Raw genomic sequence first — 19,699 nt, forward strand, 5'->3', positions numbered from 1 at the left:
GGGCTACAGCCCACTTCATCGGATGCATGTAGTGGAAAATACAGTAGGAAGATATATATATACACAGAGAACATGACACAATGGGTGTTACCATACACACTATAAGGTGGGGGAGGCTAGCTCGCTGTCCCCTGGCCTTTTCCGCCGTGGGCCGCACCCACACTCCACCGGCTCCCGGTTGTGGGGTTTTGGGGGGAAGTTTTTTATTTATTATGCCCCATGCAGGTTCCGGGGCGGCTGAGGAAGCAGTATGTGCTATTCAGCTTCTGGGGTTCATCAGTAATCTGGAGTCCAGAGAGATTACTGATGGACCCAGGAAGCTGAGTAGCAAATACTGCCCCTCAGCCGCCCCGGAACCTGCATGGGGCATAATAAAGCTTCTTTTCCCCGCAGCGGCTGGGGGTCTGGGGAGGGGAGGTGTGGGGCAGCTGTGGCTGGCCTGGGGCACCTTCAGGCTGGAGCCGGGGAGGCTCGGGGCTTCGGCTGGCTAGGGACTCCTCTGACTGCGGGGGGCGCTCAGGATTCCTCTGGGCGGGGGCGGGGAGGACTCATGGCCCTGGCCACGGGGGTGGGGCAGGAGGTCTCGGGGCTCCAGCTGCAGGGGGGAGGGGCGAGCGGAAGGGGCAGAGCCAGGGGCTAGCCTCCCCCCAAGGGGGCTCCACCAACCGCCCGTGCCCACTTTTTTGACAAAAGTGGGCATTTCTCCCATTTGCTCCTGATGATCAAGTTGGCAAGAGCAAATGGGACAAAGGCCCACCTTTGCCAGAGAAGTTGGAACGGCCAGGACAGGGCTTAAAAAAGGGACTGTCCCGGTCAAAAAGGGACATATGGTCACCCTATGTAAATACTCTGAAACCAGCAAATACGGCTGGGAGGGGGACACTATCCCCAGTGCCTCTGTTGTTGCCTGGAGTAGCAGCATGGTCAACTCTCTCAACACGATAGGATGTTTTCCTCAAAGTCCCAGCTCCTGGAGTCCCGTGATGACAAGAGAAGCTTGCTTTTTGGAAAAATCAGCTTCTACCAGTGCTGCCTTGGGGTGGCAGGGAGGGGAAAGGGACGGTTTAGTTTGCCCCGGAGAGCCCCTATTTGAGAGGGCATCCAAACTGAGTGGCATTGCGTCCTGGCGCAGCAGGTCACAGTGCTGCCCAGGTTTTGCCCAGCTGCCCCTCATTTACGACACAGCCCCTGCCCCACAGGATGAGAGCCACCGCTGCAGGATGAGTGCAAAACAGGTGCTCCCAAGCCACCCCTCCTCCAGGGCCTCCCTTCAGAGTTTTGCCCCATCTCCCCAAAAACCTTTGTGCGGCCCTTGTTTCTAGCTCTCCTGGTTGGGGGAGAAAAGCTTGGAAACACGACCTGAGTGTGTGAGCCTAAGTGCTCAGAAACCATCGGCCACAGAAACCCCCCACATTTCTTGTTTTGAAGATAATTGCATGATTTGGTGGGGGGTCTGAACTCCTGATTGTTCAGTGTCGGGATTGGCCAGGCCGCCAAAAGGTCCTTGAAAACTGATCTGTCTCTGTGGACCCTCATTCCTTTCTCCTAGAATATCCAGAATGTTCTTTCCTACAGAGGACGGGATTTTCCACGGCATGCTCAGTCTGTGAGCACGCTGGGACAGACACCTGCTCTTTGCGTTTGTACTGAGCCTAGCCCTGAGCCACACCAGTGGCCTCTAAACCTACAAATTAATATTAATAATAAGACAAGGACTGGCTGGAAAATACCAATTTTTTTCACAAGAAATTTTTTAAAAAAATAGGAATTTCCAGCCATTCCCTCCCAGTTTTTCAATGCAACCCCCAAACCTTTTCATTTTTGGAAACCACATTGTGTCGTTTTATTTATTTGAAACGGAATATCAAAAAATGTTACCCAACAGCCCGACTTATTACCGGGCACGGAAATTTTCTACCTTTAAAAAAAAATTAGAAAAAAATTACTGAAAACTGAAGAGTGGTTCCATATCAAATAGCAATTAATTAATTAGTTTAAAAATCAGTTTTCATTACATTTTTTTATTTAAATTTCCAGTTTGGGGGTCTCTGGCCCCATTGATGCCAATGGAGCTATGGATGACTGACACCATCTGGGGATTTGGCCTCATTGATTCCAAAGGAGTGATGGCCAATTCACACCCAGTTGGCATCTGGCCCACTGACATCAATGGCGCTACGGCTGATTGACACCTGGTGAGGACCTGGCCCATTGGCTCCAGTGGAACAACAGCTGATTCACACTAGCAAGGGTAGCGGTTGTGTCTAGAAATCAGCTCCATTAAGCACTAATAATCCCCGTTCAGGGACACACTCTCTGCCGTTCTTTGCGCCTCCTGCCCCATGGCCCCTCCTCCTGCACAATCTGCCCGCTCCTGGTTGCCAGTTTTGGTTGGATGTATTCCTGGAGGTTTCATCACATGACAATCTTTAATAATGCCTGGAAGCTCCGGCAGCCCTAACTGGGAACGCCCTCTGCACAGAAAGCGGCAGGAAGGACAAAGTTCATTTTGCTGCTGACTTCACCTTGTGCTGGGAGCTTTTGCCATGAGCTTGGAGCGCTGACCTGATCACGCGGCCCAGGCTTTCAGGGAGGTAAAGAATTCCATTTCTCCTCCTTGCCCTTCTCTTTCTGTCCACCTTATTTCTGTCTTCCTCCCTTCCCAATGAGCTTAGGGTGACCAGATGGGAAGTGTGAAAAATCGGGACAGGGGGGTGTGTGTAATAGGTGCCTATATAAGAAAAAGCCCCCAAAATCGGGACTGTCCCTATAAAATCTGGACATCAAGTCACTCTACTGCCGCTCTCTGTCCCCCGCCCCCCACGCACATTCTTTCTGTCTCCCGCCCTGGCTTGTCCCTTCTGTGCTGGTGGGACCCCCTCGCTGTCACTGTATGTGACAGGTGAGGTCCCCTGCTGGGCCCAATGCACAGTAGATGTGAGCCTGTTACAACCTCAGCTCCAAACTCTGGCCCCTGTGCTCAAGCTGGGGAGGTGGGTGTTTTCAGTTTGGCACAGTCCTGCTCCCCCTTCCCCCACCTACCGTGCCAGACAAGATGGCCGCGGTCATGCTTGCTGTCCTGGCAGGTAGGAGAATGATCCTGTATCCTCTGGGGGTGCTGCCCCATCCAGCCCCATGGCTGTACGAGCTGTGTCAGAGGAAGACGGCGCTGCTGACTTGAGAAAGGCCCCCATAAATTAAAAAAAAAAACTAGTCTGTTTATTTGTCCTCTGGGGTCAGTGCCATGTAGGTCATCCTGTTTCTGTCAGCTGTTCTCTCCAATCGAGAGCTGGAAACTGACTCTTAAAAACGCAGCCGGAGATTCCCCCATAATCCAGGGAGTGCAGGAGTCAGGGTTTGAAGAAAATCATTCGATCTTGTGAGAGCTGGCGGCGCTGGGAAAGGGCAAGTGCCGTAGCTGGCATCCGGCCCAACCCCAGCGGCCTTCAGAGCTAAAAGCGTGAGTCTGTAGCACTCCTGTTGGGAGGGGAATGATGGTCCAGTGGTTTGGGTGCTGCTAGCTTCGGACCCTGCTGACTTGGCTTCAATTCCTGCTATGTACAGGTCCCTCGGGTGACCTCGAGCAAGTCAGTGAATTGTTCTGGGGGTAATAGCTGTGCCTTGCTTCACAGGGGGCTGTGAAGATCAACACAATGATGTTCTATAGATTTTAAGGCCAGAAAGGACCATTAGATCATCTAGTCTGACCTCCTGCATAACCCAGGCCAGAGAATCTCACCCAGTTACCCCGGTATTGAGCCCAATCACTTGGATTAAACTAAAGCATTTCAGTCTCCGAGAGATTAAATTGCTGAGTGTCCTAGGCAGAGAACAGTTGAGAACAAGGTGCCCCTGAAGGCCCTGCAATGGCAGGGAATTGATTAGGTGAGAAACGCCCAAGTGGTCTTGGCAGGTGATTCATGCTGCAGAGGAAGGTGAAAACCCCCAAGGTCCCTGCTAATCTGAGCTGGGGAACAGTCCTTCCTGCACATGCGCGCAAGACCCACCAGCCGCATAGCTAGAAAGGATTCTTTGGACAGCCTCAGAACACTAGTCTGTCCTGTCTCCAGCTGTGGACAATCCCTGATGCTTCAGAGAAAGGGGGACATAGAGGAAATGAAGAATACATCTGGCCAAACTGTGCATGGAGACAAATAATTCCTTCCTGGCCTCCTCAGTGACCGTAACCCTGAAGCATGATATTTGATTACAGTCATTGTCTTAGTGCAGAGCTGCACGTGTTGTGAGCATGTTGAGGGCAGTGCAGGCAATCCTGTTCTCCCCATGGCCCATGAAGGAAGGGGATTAGCACAGGGACTCATAAAGATTGTGAGGCAGCCGACACTGTGGTGATGGGGTCCATATAGCTAGAGCTAAAGTGGCTGGGCTGTAATAGACTCATGTCTTGCACTGACTGATGGTTTACACATGCAGGATAACTCACCTTCAGAGGAAGTTTCCTCTCCTTAGGTAGAATTTGGGTCTCCATAAAACAAGGGTGGTTGGATCCCTAAAAAAGCTCTTGGGTTTGTGTGGTGTATTGAGGACTGTGTTTACATTGCAAGCTATCACTTTAAGAATGTTTTTTTTTCCTGATCCTGTTTGCAGACTAAGGGGCTCTAGAGGGGAGTCTGTGATCAGTTGGTCTGCAGCCAGCCAGCCTAGAGCAAGGTTGGTGAATTGGGCCTCACTGCCTCAGGGAGCAGCCTGCTTTGTCTCTCTCTGTTTTGGGTTTCTTGAGGAGTGTTATTCTGAATTCTAGGAATTAAAGTAGCATCACGTTGCAACCTTCCAGCAAGAGAGTTTTATGTTTTTATCTCATTTCTGTGCATGTGCCATGAACATAGCACTCTGTTTTACAGGGCGTTGCCATATAGTGGCATCATGGCCTCAGCAAGCCCTGTGGAGAGACTGCAGGATGAGGCCGTGTGCAACATCTGCCTGGACTGCTTCACTGAGCCAGTGAGCATTGACTGTGGGCATAACTTCTGCCATGCCTGCATCAGCCAGTACTGTGAGAAGTGGGAGGAAGAAAGCCCTGGTAAACCTGTCCAGTGCCCCATCTGCAAAAAGAAATTCAAGAAGGACAACTTCCGGCCCAACTGGCAGCTGGCCAACATGGTAGAGAACATCCTGAAGCTGAAGGCCACAAGGGGAGAGGAGCGGACGGGGCCGTTCTGCCAGCATCACCAAGAGCAGCTCAAATTGTTCTGCGAGGAGGATGGGAAGGCCATCTGTGTGGTGTGCCGGGAGTCCCAAGAGCACCGGGAACACAGGGTGGCACCCGTGGAGGAGGCTGCCCAAACATACAGGGTGAGAGTCTGCTGGGTGCAGGGGCTCCTGGGTGCTACTCTGCTGGGGAGCTGGGTGCTAATCACAGCCACAGGCCCTGCTGGGGTCTCTTCTCCACTGCTGCAACTTTGTTTGAAAGTTTGGGTGGGGCTACAAGTCTTTTCTTGTGTTTGAGAAGACACTTTTCCCTCAGCAGGCTGGGCTGCTTGTCCATGCCTGGGGCAGGCCCTCAGGATACCTGGTTCAGTTCCCAGCTCTGACACAAATAGACCAAATAACGGCTTTAGGGTTTCTTCATTGCAACCAAGGGAACTTTTCAGGGAGAAACGTGAATATTTTTCACAAAATTGTCCATGTTGAAAAAAAACAACATTTTTTCTTTGGGGGGGAGGGGAACTTCTAAGCAAATCTTGGGACGGGCTTTATTTACAGGGGAGCCTGTGTGTGGCTAATGGCTCACTTTTACTGGTACACAAAGACACCCCTGGCGACTGATCCCAGGCAGGAGGCTCCTGAACTGTGGCCCTGCCCCTACGCCGCCCATTCCCCCGAGGCCCCGCCCCCATGCCGCCCATTCCCCCAAGGCCCCGCCACACCACTTCCTCCGAGGCTCCGTTCCTGCACCATCTCTTCCCTCAAGCCCCCACCCACCGCACACTCCTCTCTGCCCCTTCTCCATCACTCGTTCTTATGGCCAGTAAAGATTGGGGGAGCCATGGCCCCCTGCCCTCCCACCGTTCCAGCACCCCTGACAGGGCCAGATCCAGCGTTTTTGCCGCCCCAAGCATCGGAGAAAAAAAATAAATAAACAAAGCCGTGATCAGTGGCACTTCGGTGGCAGCTCTACTGCCGCCGCTTCATTCTTCGGCGGCAATTCAGCGGCAGGTCCTTCTCTCCGAGAGGGACTGAGGGACCCGCCGCTGAATTGCCGCCGAAGAGCCGGACATGCCGCCCCTTCCCATTGGCCGCCCCAGGCACCTGTTTGCTGCACTGGTGCCTGGAGCCGGCCCTGACCCCTGATCCCAGGCCTCTGGATCTTCAACCACACACCGCTCCTGTTTGAGCTTACAGACCAGGGGGCATTAGCTGAGATGCAGTAGCAGCCTTACAACCCCCTCTACGTGGTCAGGTCACAGGTCTGGTGGAAGCCAGAAGTGGTCAGCACCTCAGTGGCAGGTGCATGGCCCTCCCGGATGCCCTCCTGACCAGTGCTGCTCTTCCCCCTCAGAGCAAAGTCCAGCAAGCCCTGACTCAGCTCAGGAAGGAGATGGAAGCTGCCAAGCGGCTGGAGGCCAAGGAGACCAGGAAGATCAAGGAATGGCAGGTAAGTGTCTCCCTGGTGGGACGGTAGATCCACTCCAGTTCAACCACAACCTATTGAGGCCTCGCTCTTGGTCGCCTTGTGTCAGTGCAGCGCCCAGTGCGACGGGGCCTAGCTGCTACCATGATACAAATTAATAATAATAATAGCAAGGTATTAACTGGCGACTTCTTTTGTATTTAGTGATGACCCTGGCTCAGGGATCTGTGGGGACTGAACAAAGCATCTGCCTCTAAAAGATGAAGTTTATTAGCTCAATAACTGTAGATGTCCAAGTTAGCAGGTCCGGCCTCCTGCCTAACCCAGGCCAGAGAATCTCCCCCAGCAATTCCTGCCTCTGGCCCAGTAACTCCTGGCTGAGCTAGAGCGGAGCTTTGAGACAGAGATGCCCCATCTCCACGGACAGACTCTCAAGGTTGGAGCAGACACTACTAGACCCCTACATGTGCTGTAGCTGCTGTGGGGGTCTGGGAGCACGTTAGCACAGATGTAGGGGAGCACGGCTCACGGTCAGGGACGCTGCTCCTCTGTCCCCCTGTGCTCTCTGAGGACACCCTGCTCTGGCTGTGGGCCTCCATCTCTCTGGGGTGAAATCCTGAGATTCTGCCACTCTCAGACCCGGGTCCTGCCCTGCAGTCCCCTGTGTATCATGCACGTGTGGGCTGTCCTTTGGGGAGCACCCAACCCACGGTCCATTCAGTAGCCAGACTTCTTATAGCAATAGCGGTGTGTCCGTAACCATCTGGACAAAGTACTTCAGAGAAAAGGACCCTGACTCATCAAAAGGTCTCCACGCACATCCACCTTACCTGGAATCCTGCCAACTCTCAGGGGTCTAACTTTCCTCAGGCTAGTTCTCCATTGCTCTCAAAAACCTTTCCCTCTGCCTTGAGGGTGTAAGCCTCTTTGAGCCCCCCACCCCAAAGGGACCCAGCCTCCCTGGGCAAACTTGTCTGGCAGGGGCCGAGCCAGGGCATCAAAGCAAATGCATCTTTCATTGTACTTTAAGTGTTTCTGAGAAGCATATACCTGGATCCATCTGTCCCTTCTTGGGTGCCTTTCCTGACACCCCTGCTATCAAGCTGAATAGATCTATTAAGACAGTGAACTTCCCAGTAACCTGGTCAAGATATAGTCTGTCTAGACCATTACGGACAGCTCCAAATTTGTCACATCCACTCTAGCAATTTTAACATCCTCTACTCCAGACTGTAAGTTAGGCCTGTATATATATATTTTTCCCCATGACAGATCTTTATTCCTGATTTTTGATGGGAAATTTCAGAATGAAATGAAGATCTTCTTTACATTCTGAGCCAATGTGAAATTTCCCCTTTGGTTCAAATTCTTCAATGGGAGATTTAAAGAGCTCCATCTCTTTAGCTTCTCGAGAAGAAGAGTGAGATGTGACTCGATGGCAGTGTAGAAGTTGTGACAAAGTGGGGTTTTATTCATCTTGTTATATTGCATGCGAGTCTTACTGTCCTATACTAATACTGTGGGTACCTCAGTTTCCCAGTGTACTGCACCAATGCTTCGGTGGTGGGAATTAGGTGTGTGATTTTTGCTGAGCCCCTCAGGGCAGGTGAGGCTGCCCAGCTGTTTGCACCTATGTAACCTGAGATGTCTGTGTGTTTGTGTGTGTGTGTGTGAGAGAGAGAGACAGAGAGAGAGAGAGAGACCAGGTAACACCTTTGGCCTGAGAAGTGAGACAAAGAGAAGGAGGAGGAGCAATGGGGGTGCCGGAGGTCTGGTCGCTGGAAGCTGGCAGTAGGGTGACCAGACAGCAAGTGTGAAAAATCATGACGGGGTGGGGGGTAATAGGCCTCTATATAAGAAAAAGCCCCAAATATCGGGTCTGTCCCTATAAAATCAGGACCTGTGGTCACTCTAGTTGGCAGTCTGCTTGGGGGGACTGGAATAGGGGGAGTCCAGGACTTCTGGCCCAGGACTACCCAAGATGGACTTGGCTAAAAGTCACTGATTTCTGTGATAGCAAGCTCTGTTCTACGCTGCGTTCCTGTCAACCAATAAACCTTCCGTTTAAGGAAGGGGCTGATATAGATGCCTTCCTCACTGCCTTTCAGATGGCCTGCAATATGCACCAGGTTGACAGGCATCTCACCCCCTTACTGGGTCCCATAGGTTCAGGCAGATGGATGGGGTGGAAGCAGGGGACTATGAACTGTTCAAACAAGCCCTGCTGCGCAGGTTTGCGCTGACCCCCAAGGCGTACAGGAAAAGGTTCCAGAGTATGCAGAAGACCCAGGGGATGACCAGTCTAGAACTGGTCATGCTGATGGGGGAATACACCCACAAGTGGGTGAATGGGGCCGGAGCCCAGACCAAGGAGGACGTGATTGAACTGATGGGGCTGGAGTGACTATATGAACTCTGTCCCCCTGACCTGAGGATGGGGCTGGTGGACAAGAGGCCGAAGGACCTGCGCCACGCAGGGCTGCTGGCTGACGATTTTGTAGATAGCAGGTCGGGATATGGAATGGAATCCCAGGGGACAGGCTCACATCAGTGCAGAAGGGGGGTCACCCAGGGCTACCCAGAAGGGAGTCTCGGATAAATCCCTCCTGAGAGGCACACCCAATACCAGAGCTGACTGACCTGCCGCAGGAGACCAATGGGACCTGAGGTGTAATTACTGTGGGCAGAGGGGCCACAGATGGGCCCGGTCCCGAAAGCTCAGGGACAGGATAAGCAAACCGAGCCCACAGAGGGTTAACTGGGTGGGAGACCAGCCAGAGGAGGGGCTGGCTCCCCAGGCAGGAGGGGCTGGCAGTTTAGCAATGGCTCCAAAGGGAAGAGGAGTCTCCCAGGCCAGCTTCTTGGGGAGGCTTGATACTCCGGATTCAAAGTTCTCAGTCTACAGTGAGCGCGGGGCAGCCCCTGAGGAGCGAGTGCCTCATTCCCCTGGAGGTGGATAGAAAACAGGTCACTGGGTCCAAGGTGGTGGCTCCAGATCGGGTGGTGCCCAACACCTACCTGATGCTGACGGGCGTCTGTGGGCCCCCATTTAAGGTACCTGTGGTGAGGGTACATCTGAAATGGGGGGCCAAGGAGGGGCCCAAAAATGTGGGGGGTGCACCATCAATTGCCAACCGAGGTGCTGATGGGGGGTGACCTGGTGGATTGGCCAGGCAGCCCCCAAGCACCCTAATCATCACCCATAGCCAGAGCCAGCGAAGGGCACTCTGCCCTGACACCGGGGGCAGTGCCCTGCAGGGGGCACAGGACCCTACCCTGGTGGGAAAGGAGTCACTGGGGACAGAACTTGGCCAGACTGTGGCCTCGGATCCAGCCAGTGAGAGGGAGCAGGTTCCCATCCCTTCCCCAGCCGCTGAATTCCAGGCCGAGCTGCGGAAGGATCCCTCCCTGGAGAAGCTGAGGGAACTTGCTGGCCACAGCGCGGCGAAACCTCTGGGGGAAGGCTGCCAGGAGAGGTTCCTGTGGGAGAAGGGATTCCTGTACCAGGAATGGGCTCCCCAAGGGGAAGTAGAACCGTGGGGGATCAGGAGACATCTGGTAGTCCCCCAGAAGTACCGCCACAGGCTATTGTACCTGGCCCACGACATCCCTCTCTCGGGACACCAGGGAATCCAGCACACCTGGCAGAGGCTGCTACGGAACTTTTACTGTCCCTGGGTCGTTGATGCCGTCCAGCAGCACTGCAGGTCCTGTGACCCCTGCCAGAGGGTGGGGAAGGCCCAGGACAAGGAGAAAGCAGCTTTGAGGCCCGGCCATCATAGAGGAGCCTTTCCAGAAGGTGACCATGGACATAGTGGGGCCCCTCAGCAAGGCAACTCAGACAGGGAGAAAATACATTCTGGTGGTGGTAGATTTCACTACTCGCTATCCTGAGGCCGTGGCTCTGTCCTCTATCGAGGCAGACGCTGTGGCAGACGCACTGCTGACCATTTTCAGCAGAGTGGAGTTCCGCAAGGAGGTCCTTACAGACCAGTCTCCAATTTCATGTCAACTCTGCTCCAGTGCTTGTGGCAGAAGTGTGGGGTCCAACACCCCTGGGCCTCAGTGTATCACCCTCAGTCCAACGGGCTGGTGGAGAGGTTCGATGGAACTCTAAAGATGATGCTGAAAACCTTTATGAACCAGCACCCACAGGACTGGGACAAGTATTTACCCCACCTGCTGTTCGCGTACCGGGAAGTGCCCCAAGAATCAACAGGATTCTATCCTTTCAAGTTGCTGTATAGGAGGAGAGTGAGGGGACCCCTGGACTTGCTGAGGGAAGAATGGGAGGGGAAGGCCTCCCCCGATGGAGAATCAGTGGTGGAGTATGTACTGACCTTCTGGGAAAAGCTCGCTGAGCTCATGGGCTTGGCCAGGGAAAATCTAGCCAGGGGCCAATGGAAGCAGAAGCTCTGGTACGACAGCTCAGCACGTGCCCGCTCCTATGCCACCGGGTACTAGGTGATGGTTCTCATTCCCGTGAGAAAGAACAAACTACAAGCTGCCGGGGACAGGCCTTTTAAGGTCATCAAGCAGCTGAATGAGGTGAACTATGTAGTGGAACTGTCTAACCGGGCTCACAGCCACCAGGTGTACCATGTCAACATGGTGAAGCCGTACTTTGACAGGGAGAATTTGGTACTGGCTGTGTGTGGCCATTGGGAGGAGCAGGGAGATGATCCGCTGGTGGATCTATTCCCTGAGACAGGGGCTGGACCTTTGCTGGAATCAATTCCCCTCTCTGACCAGCTAACCCCTGCCCACCAGACAGAGATCCGAGGGGTGCTGGGTTCCTACCAGCAGCTGTTCTCCAACTGGCCTGGGCTCACTAACCTGTCTGTCCACCAGGTGGAGACAGGAGCCCACCCTCCTGTAAGATGCTCCCCATTCCGGGTCACTGGGAAAACAGCCCAGGACCTGGAGAGAGAGGTCAAGGACATGCTGGCTATAGGGGTGATCCAGCCATCCTCCAGCCAGTGATGTCGATCCCCAAGAAGGACGGGTCCGTCCGGTTTTGTGTGGATTACCGGAAGCTTAATGCCATCACCAAGTTTGATGCCTACCCCATGCCTAGGCCTGACGAGCTCCTAGACAAGCTGGGGGGGCTCGTCGTTGTCTCACTATGGATCTCACCACGGGCTACTGGCAAGTACCTTTGAATCCAGTTGCCCAGCTGAAATCTGCATCACCCCTCTGGGGTGGATGGATGGGGTGGAAACAGGGGATTATGAACTGTTCAAACAAGCCCTGCTGCACAGGTTTGAGCTGACCCCCAAGCAGGGGTGGCTCTAGCTTTTTTGCCGCCCCAAGCACGGCAGGCAGGCTGCCTTCGGCGGCATGCCCACGGGAGGTCCGCCTGTCCCACGGCTTCGGCGTACCCGCCGCCGAATTGCCGCCGAATCTGCGGGACCGGCGGACCTCCCGCAGGCATGCCGCCGAAGGCTGCCTGATTGCTGCCCTCGCAGGGACTGGCAGAGAATGGCAGAAAAAGAGCCAATGGCTGGGAGCGGCGGGCAGACAAATTCAAAGTAGATATAAGGCACAGATTGTTAACACGAAGGGTGATTAACCACTGGAACAAACTCCTAAGAGAACTGGCGGATGCTCCATCTCTTGGTGGCTTTGAATCTAGATGGGACGTCTTTCTGGAAAACGCTTTAATCAATCACAAGTTATTGGTCTCAGGACAGGGGTGACTGGGTGAAATTCAATGGCTGGGCTATGCAGGAGGTGAGACTAGAATCTAATGGTCCCTTATGGCCTTGGAATCTGTACATTTATTAAATAAAAAACGTGGGTTTTGTTTCACTTTTCGAAATCTGGATAGTGGGGGGACATCAAACAATTTGGAGAAAATGGCGGGGGGGGGAGTTCGATGAGAAAAGTGTAGGGGAAGGTTGGCTGGTTGGTGTGTAAGTAGCACATAGTTTTTCCTCAGTCCTGTTGGTTTTTTTACTTCTCCCGGCAGGAGAAAGTGAAGGTTCAGCGTCAGATCATCAAGTCAGAGTTCGAGAAGATCCGCCAGTTCCTGACTGAGGAGGAGAAGCTGCTGCTAGAGAAGTTGGCAACGGAAGAGAAGGACTTCATGCAGAGAGTACAGGCCAACCTAGCTGACCTCTCGGAGCAGAGCTCTGCCCTGGGCAAACTCATTGCAGAGCTGGAGGAGAAGTGCCGGAAATCGTCTGTGGAGCTGCTGGAGGTGAGAGTGTGTTGGGTGTGTCAGCAGGTGACTGGGTGGCCAAGGAGGTAAGGTACAGGGCAGTGATGTGAGAGGCCTGGGTTTTAATCCCAGCCTGTCTCTGTGTGACTTTTCCTTCTGTGGGCATCAGTTTCTCCATCTGTTAAATGGGGTTAACTGGTAGAATTGGTTGGGAAATGACTTGGGATTTTTCCCTCTGCTGAAAAAGATTTTGTTTTCTTCAAAAATTTGGGCTGGAAAAACCCCCAAATGGAAAATGTTAGGATTCACCAAACAAGGCTTTTTCACAGCAGACACTGATTCTCCTCCGTTTCTCCTCTGCAGGGTGTGAGGTGTCCACTGAGCAGGTAGGTGACTGTGGTCCATCTCCGTTCCATTTCTGCTATGGATGGGTGCGCTGGGAGCTGAGATAACGAGGCATTTCTCCCTGTAGCGCTGAAACTATCAAACTGCGGGAGCCAGAAGCCATCCCCACTGAAGTGAAGAATAGATACAAATTCCCTGAGCGTTGCCTGGATATGAAGAAAATGCTACAGAAATTCAAGAGTGAGTGACACTGCATGGGATGGAATTTGCTGGGGATCCCAGGGAGAACAGAAGAATATACACCCCGTTTGTGTTTGGGCGGAGGGGGGGGAGGAAGTAATGTGATACTTGGATGCATACACAGGGGAATCTGGAGTAGGAGTAGAGACGTTATTTTACCTCTGTGTTTATCACTGGTGCGACCGCTGCTGGATTCCTGTGGTCACAATTCCAGAAGGATGTTGATAAATTGCAGAGGGTTCAAGGAAGAGCCGTGAGAATGGTTGAAGGATTAGAAAACCTGCCTTCTAGTGAGAGACTCAAGGAGCTCAGTCTATTTAGCTTAACAAAGAGAAAGTTCAGGGGTGACTTGATCACAGTCTATAAGTACTTCCATGGGGAACAAATATTTAATAATAGAGGCCTCTTCAAGCTAGCAGACGAAAGTCTAACAAGATCCAGTGGCTGCTAGTTGAAGCTAGACAAACTCAGACTGTAAATACAGTGTGACTTCTTAACAGCGAGGGTGAGTAGCTACTGGAACAACTTACCAATGACTGTGGTGGATTCTCCATCATTGGCCATTTTTAATTCAAGTTTGGATGGGTTTTTTTTTCCTCTAAAAGATCTGCTCTGTGTTACACTGGAGATCAGGCCAGATTGTCACAGTTATCCCTTCTGGCCTTAGATCTCTGTGCAGGTAGGGAGGGCGTGATTTGTACATGAGGGGAGGTAGGCCCACAGTGCTGAAATGGGAAGCCATGATGTGTGGGCTTGGGGCCGTAGTGAGGGGTAGAGTCACAGCATGGGATGAGGCTACATTCTGGGAGCCGTGGTCCAGAGATGGGATCAAACCTGCGACCGCTGGAGCTAAATGCATGATCCTCTACTGCATGAGCTAAAAGCCACCTGCCCCTTAGCTAAGGTTGTAGCAGACTCATTAATCTCTAAGTGGGCTTGGTGCCACTAGCTTGGACAGAGCACCACACCCAGGAGGTGTGTGGGTTACACAGGGACGTGGCCGTGATACAGAGGATGGAGCTCCGTTTTGGGGGTGGGACCATGTGTGGTGTGGGGCTATATTCTGGAGGCGTGGCCACAGGGCAGAGGTGCAGCCAGGGCCCGTGGGTGGGGCCATGTGGTCCCTGGATCATGGAGTGTTGGCTGCAGGCTGGTCTGACAGTGCTGGTCTGACTCTCTCATCTCTCCATACAGCGGACGTGACTCTGGATCCCGAGACAGCCCACGTGTGCCTGGAGCTGTCCAAGGACCGTCGGGGCGTGCGGCTGGGGGAGCCGCAGCGGGACATCCCGTCCCACACCAAGCGTTTTGACACGTACCGCTGTGTGCTGGGCGCGGCGGGGCTGCGGACAGGACGGCACTACTGGGAGGTGGAGGTGGAGGCGGGCGACAAGGCCTACTGGACGCTGGGCGTAGCGCGGGGCTCGCTGCGCAGGAAGGGCTGGTTCAGCATGGAGCAGGAGGAGGGCATCTGGGCTGTGCGCCTCATCAGGGGCCAGTACCACGCCCTCATCTGCCCCGAGACCAGACTGTCCCCGAGCCGCAGCCCCCAGCTCCTGGGCATCTTCCTGGACTGTGACGGCGGGAGCATCACCTTCTATGAGGCCGAGGGCATGGAACCCATCTTCTCCTTTGCCACTGGCGCCCCCTTCCCCGAGCCGCTCTACCCCTTCTTCTGGCTCATGTGCCCCGGTACCAGCCTCAGGATTTGCCCCACGGTGTGAGGGGGGGAAGCAGGCCTGACGGGCTGGGGAATGGCACGGGGGTGGGCAGTGTCCCTGACAGGGCCTCTGGGTGGGACAGTGGCTCCTGCCCCATCACACCAACACCCCCCTAATCGTCCAGTAGCTGGGAACCGCTCAAGGCTGTTGGAGTTGGGGGGCTCCCTCACCCTAGCAGCAGCGGGGGTGGGGGGCAGGGAGATGAGGTATGCCAGCCAGCTCCCCTCCCCTCCCCCAGCTCTCAGGGCCGAGGGGGGCCTGCCTCGGTAAGTGTGTGTATACATGCTCCCATAGAACACCCATCCAGCCCTGTGCACCTCCCTCACCTACCAACACCTCGGAGCTGAGACCAAGAGGGGCAGAGGTGGCAGGGCCGGGCCTGGTTGCTCAGTGGGACGGGCTCACCCGCACTGTTTGGGCCTCAGTCTCTGCCCCCTGGTGGGATGTCCTCGCTCCCCCTCCCCCAAAGAGCCCTCGCTCTGCTGGGTTGGGTTGGTCAGGACCATTTTTTTTAGAATAAACTGAATGTAAAGATGAGGCACGTTGTGAGTTACTGACCTCTCCACCCCACCCCCGCCAGGGTGGTGAAGCACTGGAAGGTTACCTAGGGAGGTGGTGGAATCTCCTTCCTTAGAGGTTTTTAAGGTCAGGCTTGACAAAGCCCTGGATGGGATGATTTAGTTGGGGATTGGACTAGATGACCTCCTGAGGTCTCTTCCAACCCTGATATTCTATGATTCTATGAACAGCCCCGTGGGGCAGCACCATCTTGTGATTCAAACCCTTGGGAACTAAAACGGGAGTTATTCAGAACCCAGAGCTCATCGTCCTCCTAACTAAGGACAGTTTGGGGAGAAACCCACCCTAAAGCCCCCATATTGGCTGCACTGCTGGTGCTACACTCCGGGACTTGACTCCAAAACTAGACTGGGAGGCCATCCGGGCAGGGACAATGTCTGGGATCACAGGAGGGATCCATCAAGAGCCCATTATTATTACTGTGAATCCAACCAGAATGGGGGTCCTGTTGTGCAGGGCACTGCACAGACGCTGGCCCTGCCTGAGTCTGGCGAGAGCCTGAGACAGTTGCTCTGAGGGGATGGGTTTCATGCACTGTGCCCAGGAGGCTGAATCCTGCTGCTCAAGGGCTCTGATAATCAGGGGTTAAATCTACACGGCTCAGAGTCCTCTGGGAACTAGAGACCCCTAGAACATTGATTTTTGATGACATTTTTCAGTTTTTAGTGGTTTTTAAAAACCAAGCCCCCAGATTTTATGTTTGGAGTCATGGGGTTTATTTTGTTCCAGGTTTCCCTCTTAGGGTTTGTTTGCACTCACAATGCTTGACTCTCATTGGACAAACTTGCCTTGCGGGGAGCTAGCATGGGCCACCTTTGCACCCCTCTGCCTCCTCCACCCTTTAGTTCCCTCCCATAGCTCCACTGGCCTCCATCCCACATCCCTCCCCCCACGCTCCTGTGCCCCATCCCCCTTCCTCCTCCTGCACCCTTCTCTGCCTCCTGACTCTTCATGCCTCTGCCCCCCCTCCTCAGCCCCCCAACTCTGTCCCATAGCCGCTTTCTACCCTTCATCCTGCTGCGCCTTTCTGCCCTGCGCCCCCTGTGCCCTCCACCATGCGTCCTATGCCCTGCACCCTCTGCCCATCCCCACAGCAATTACTGGGGAACAAGCCCCACCCCCACCTCCCGGCAGGATTCCCAGAACAGAGTTGCTCCTGGGAGCATTAGGCACTGTGGGAAAACCTGCCCCCATCCTCCTGGGGCATGATGGGAGGCAAGGACTGAACTCCCACAATTCACTCCTGCTGTGAGTATGGCTGAGGGAGTTTGTGTGCGGGTGGGTCTGCAGCGCCCCGTTGGGCCCTTGTTCCTAGGTGTGCGTGGGCGCACTCCATTGGTCCATAGGGTTTTAGGCAAGACAGAAGCACAAGTCTGACTGCGCAGACAGACGGTGTGAGGGCTGTATGTTTGTGGCAGCCATTGTGTCTGAGTAAACTGGATTCTGCAGCCACAAAAGCTGGTCTCAGTCCAGTGAGTGAAGGAAGCACCCCCCCCCCAGGGGAAAGGCCCCATATCACATTCCCTGCCCCCAAGACAGTCAGCTCCTTCCCAACTCTACCATCCCCAATAGCTGAAGTCCTTCACTGCAGTGCCCCCGCCCCCACTCCCCCTCCACTGCCAAGCTGGGTTGTTATTGTTTATTTGAGTTATGGTGGGGCCTATAGGCCAGGTGCCCATTGTGCTGGGCGCCGGACGAACACAGAACAAAGAGAAAGCACCAGCTCTCAAGAGCTCACCATCTGTGGGGGCAACATGAACCCTGGATCAGCCCAGGGGCCCCTCTAGCCGGTGTCCCAGCTCTGACAGTGCCCAGGAGCAGCCCGTCCAGAGGGAGGGGCGTGAGGCCTGCAGTGGGCAGTTGTGGGAGGAGCTGGTTTGCTCCCAGTCCGAGTTTGGCTCCCGGCGTGAGGTGGAACCAGGAGTGACTAGTGACTGTGAACGTTCTTGCTTCCCATCTGGACACCGAAGCGCGGCTCCTCTGCAGGTGTGAAGCGCCCTCTTTCCATCTGCCCCCAATCCCTTCAGAGACATGTTTGGTTCTTGGACTTGGCAATGAGTTCCACAGGGCACGGCAAAGGGCATTTCCTTTCACTGGACATGGGCTGTCTTTTGAAGTGTGGACCCCAGGATCGGACACAGGATCCAGGAATCGTCTCCCCAGTGCCGCATGCAGTAGGAACACGCCTTCTCCACTGACTCGGTATTTCCCTGCTCACACAGCCCAGGAGCAAGCTACCCTCTTAACCACAGCACTGCAGAGTGGATTTGCCTATTGTGGCCTCTGCTTTCTGCCAGTCCGCATTCTGCCAGTCTGGCCTGCATTCCTCGGGCCTAGAAAGATGACCTTGCATTTGGCTGTATTAAAAAGCACCTTGTTCGAATGATCTCAACTGACCCCGATTCCTCATAGACTTAAAGGCCACAAGGGACCATCATGATCATCTAGTCTGACCTCCTCCATGTTGCAGGCCACAAAAACTCCCCCATCCACTCCCGTAACAGACCCGTAACTGCTGGCTGAGTTACTGAAGTTCTCAAATTATGATGTAAAGACTTCAAGAGACAGAGAATCCAGCATTTACTGTAGTTCAAACCTGCAAGTGACGTACGCCCCATGCTGCAGAGGAAGCGAAAAACACCCAGGCTCTCTGCCAGTCTGACCCGGGGGGGGGGGGCGGGACTCCCTCCTGACCCCAAATATGGCGAAAAGTTAGACCCAGAGCATGGGGGTGAGATCCATGAGCCAGCTCTGCCCCCACCCACTCACTTTTGTGCCACCGGCAAGCTTTGCCCTGACGTGTGTGATACTCTCCGGGGATGCCAATCAGACTCCATGCTTTACTTCACTTGACCCTCCTGCCCCCACGACCCAGCTCCTTCCCATCCTAGTCCCCGCCCCCAAACTCTCCATCTAGGTGCTAGGTCCCTCCCCCAGAGCCCATCCCCACCTTCCCAGCGTCCACCCCAATCTGACCCCCGTCCTCTGCTCCTCTTGCTCTCCAAGCCGGTCCCTGACCCCCAAGGGTGAGCCGTGGCCAGTCCCTAGCCCGTGTGAGTCCTCTGGTGTCTGATCAGGGCCGAACTCTGGCGGAAGTCCTTCCCGCACTGGGTGCATTTGAAGGGCTTCTCCCCAGTGTGGGTCTTCAGGTGGGCGCTGAGGGACGAACTGTGCAGGAAGTTTTTCCCACACTGGCAGCAGCTGTGCGATCTCTGCTGGCTGTGAGTCCTCTGGTGCCTGCCGAGGGCAGCGCGGAGCCGGAAGCCTTTCCCACAAGCTGCGCACCGGTGTGGCATCTCCTCCCCGTGGGCACTGCTTTGGTGGTTCAGGAGTTCAGTGCTAGCACCGAAGCCAGCCCCGCAGTCAGGGCACTTGTGGGCCGCAGCCCCAGCGTCATGGCCCCTCCGGTGGGCGAGGAGATCGGAGCTGACGCTGAAGGCCTTGCCGCATTGTCCGCACTTGTAGGGCTTGTCTCCGGCGTGCAGCCGCTGGTGGATGAGGAAGCCCGAGTTCTGGGTGAAGCCTTTGCCGCACTGGTGGCAGCGGTAGGGTTTCTCACCAGTGTGGGTGCGCCAGTGCACCGTCAGGGTGGAGCTCATGCCAAAGCGCTTGCCGCACACAGTGCACTGGTAGGGGCGCTCCCCGGTGTGGGTGCGGCGGTGGGCCACCAGGTCGGAGCGCTGGGCGAAGGCCTTGCCACAGTCGGGGCAGGAGAAGGGGCGCTCGCCGGTGTGGATGCGCCTGTGCGTGGCGATGTGGGAGCGCCGGGCAAAGCCCTTCCCACACTGGGGGCAGCGGTGGGGCTTGTGGCCGGCATGGCCGCGCAGGTGAGCGGCCAGGTTGGAGGAGTCGGTGAAACCACGGCCGCAGTCTGGGCAGCGGTAGGGGCGTTCGCCGGTGTGGGTGCCCTGGTGCTTCACTAGGTTGGAGCTGCGGCTGAAGCTCTTGCCGCACTCACCGCACTGGAACGGCCGCTCCCCGGTGTGCATGCGCCGGTGCTGAGCCAGGTGCGAGCTCCAGACAAAGCTCTTCCCGCACTCAGGGCATGTCTTCCGCTTC

The 19,699-nt window shown here is 54.9% G+C and overlaps 2 protein-coding genes across 4 annotated transcripts in view; one reads left to right on the forward strand and one right to left on the reverse strand.

Annotated features, from left to right (window-relative positions):
• The first annotated feature begins 2,506 nt into the window (after nucleotides 1-2,506).
• LOC112108273 (E3 ubiquitin-protein ligase TRIM58-like) lies at nucleotides 2,507-15,558 on the forward strand. 3 transcript variants are annotated; one of them, XM_026661074.2, is made up of 7 exons: nucleotides 2,507-2,594; nucleotides 4,863-5,313; nucleotides 6,521-6,616; nucleotides 12,564-12,794; nucleotides 13,119-13,141; nucleotides 13,228-13,340; nucleotides 14,535-15,558. In XM_026661074.2, the coding sequence occupies exons 2-7, from the start codon at nucleotides 4,885-4,887 to the stop codon at nucleotides 15,062-15,064; spliced, it is 1,422 nt and encodes a 473-aa protein (XP_026516859.1). In that variant the 5' UTR covers nucleotides 2,507-2,594; nucleotides 4,863-4,884; the 3' UTR covers nucleotides 15,065-15,558. The 3 variants fall into 3 exon arrangements, with proteins under 3 accessions (XP_026516859.1, XP_026516860.1, XP_026516861.1); XM_026661075.2 differs by lacking the exon at nucleotides 2,507-2,594 and adding an exon at nucleotides 3,393-3,460; XM_026661076.2 differs by lacking the exon at nucleotides 2,507-2,594 and adding an exon at nucleotides 4,663-4,671.
• A 3,065-nt stretch (nucleotides 15,559-18,623) lies between these two features.
• LOC112125551 (zinc finger protein 180-like) overlaps nucleotides 18,624-19,699 on the reverse strand; it is a 12,797-nt gene continuing 11,721 nt past the window's right edge. Inside the window, exon 2 of the mRNA XM_024223950.3 lies at nucleotides 18,624-19,695. Coding sequence (XP_024079718.3) covers nucleotides 18,685-19,695 — 1,011 coding nt within the window. The 3' untranslated portion in view covers nucleotides 18,624-18,684. The remainder of the gene's footprint in view (nucleotides 19,696-19,699) is intronic.

The sequence above is a fragment of the Terrapene carolina genome, unplaced genomic scaffold (assembly GCF_002925995.2).
Source record: "Terrapene carolina triunguis isolate 2854851 unplaced genomic scaffold, T_m_triunguis-2.0 Scaffold926, whole genome shotgun sequence".
Taxonomy (NCBI): domain Eukaryota; kingdom Metazoa; phylum Chordata; order Testudines; family Emydidae; genus Terrapene; species Terrapene triunguis.

What these genes read in the sequence shown, in the direction of transcription:
- LOC112108273 (XM_026661074.2), top strand. Translation starts at nt 4,885, where the DNA reads ATGGCCTCAGCAAGCCCTGTGGAGAGACTGCAGGATGAGGCCGTGTGC. An exon ending in AGGCTGCCCAAACATACAGG is followed by an intron (nt 5,314 to 6,520) that starts GTGAGAGTCTGC and finishes CTTCCCCCTCAG; the next exon opens with AGCAAAGTCCAGCAAGCCCT. An exon ending in GTGAGGTGTCCACTGAGCAG is followed by an intron (nt 13,142 to 13,227) that starts GTAGGTGACTGT and finishes TTCTCCCTGTAG; the next exon opens with CGCTGAAACTATCAAACTGC.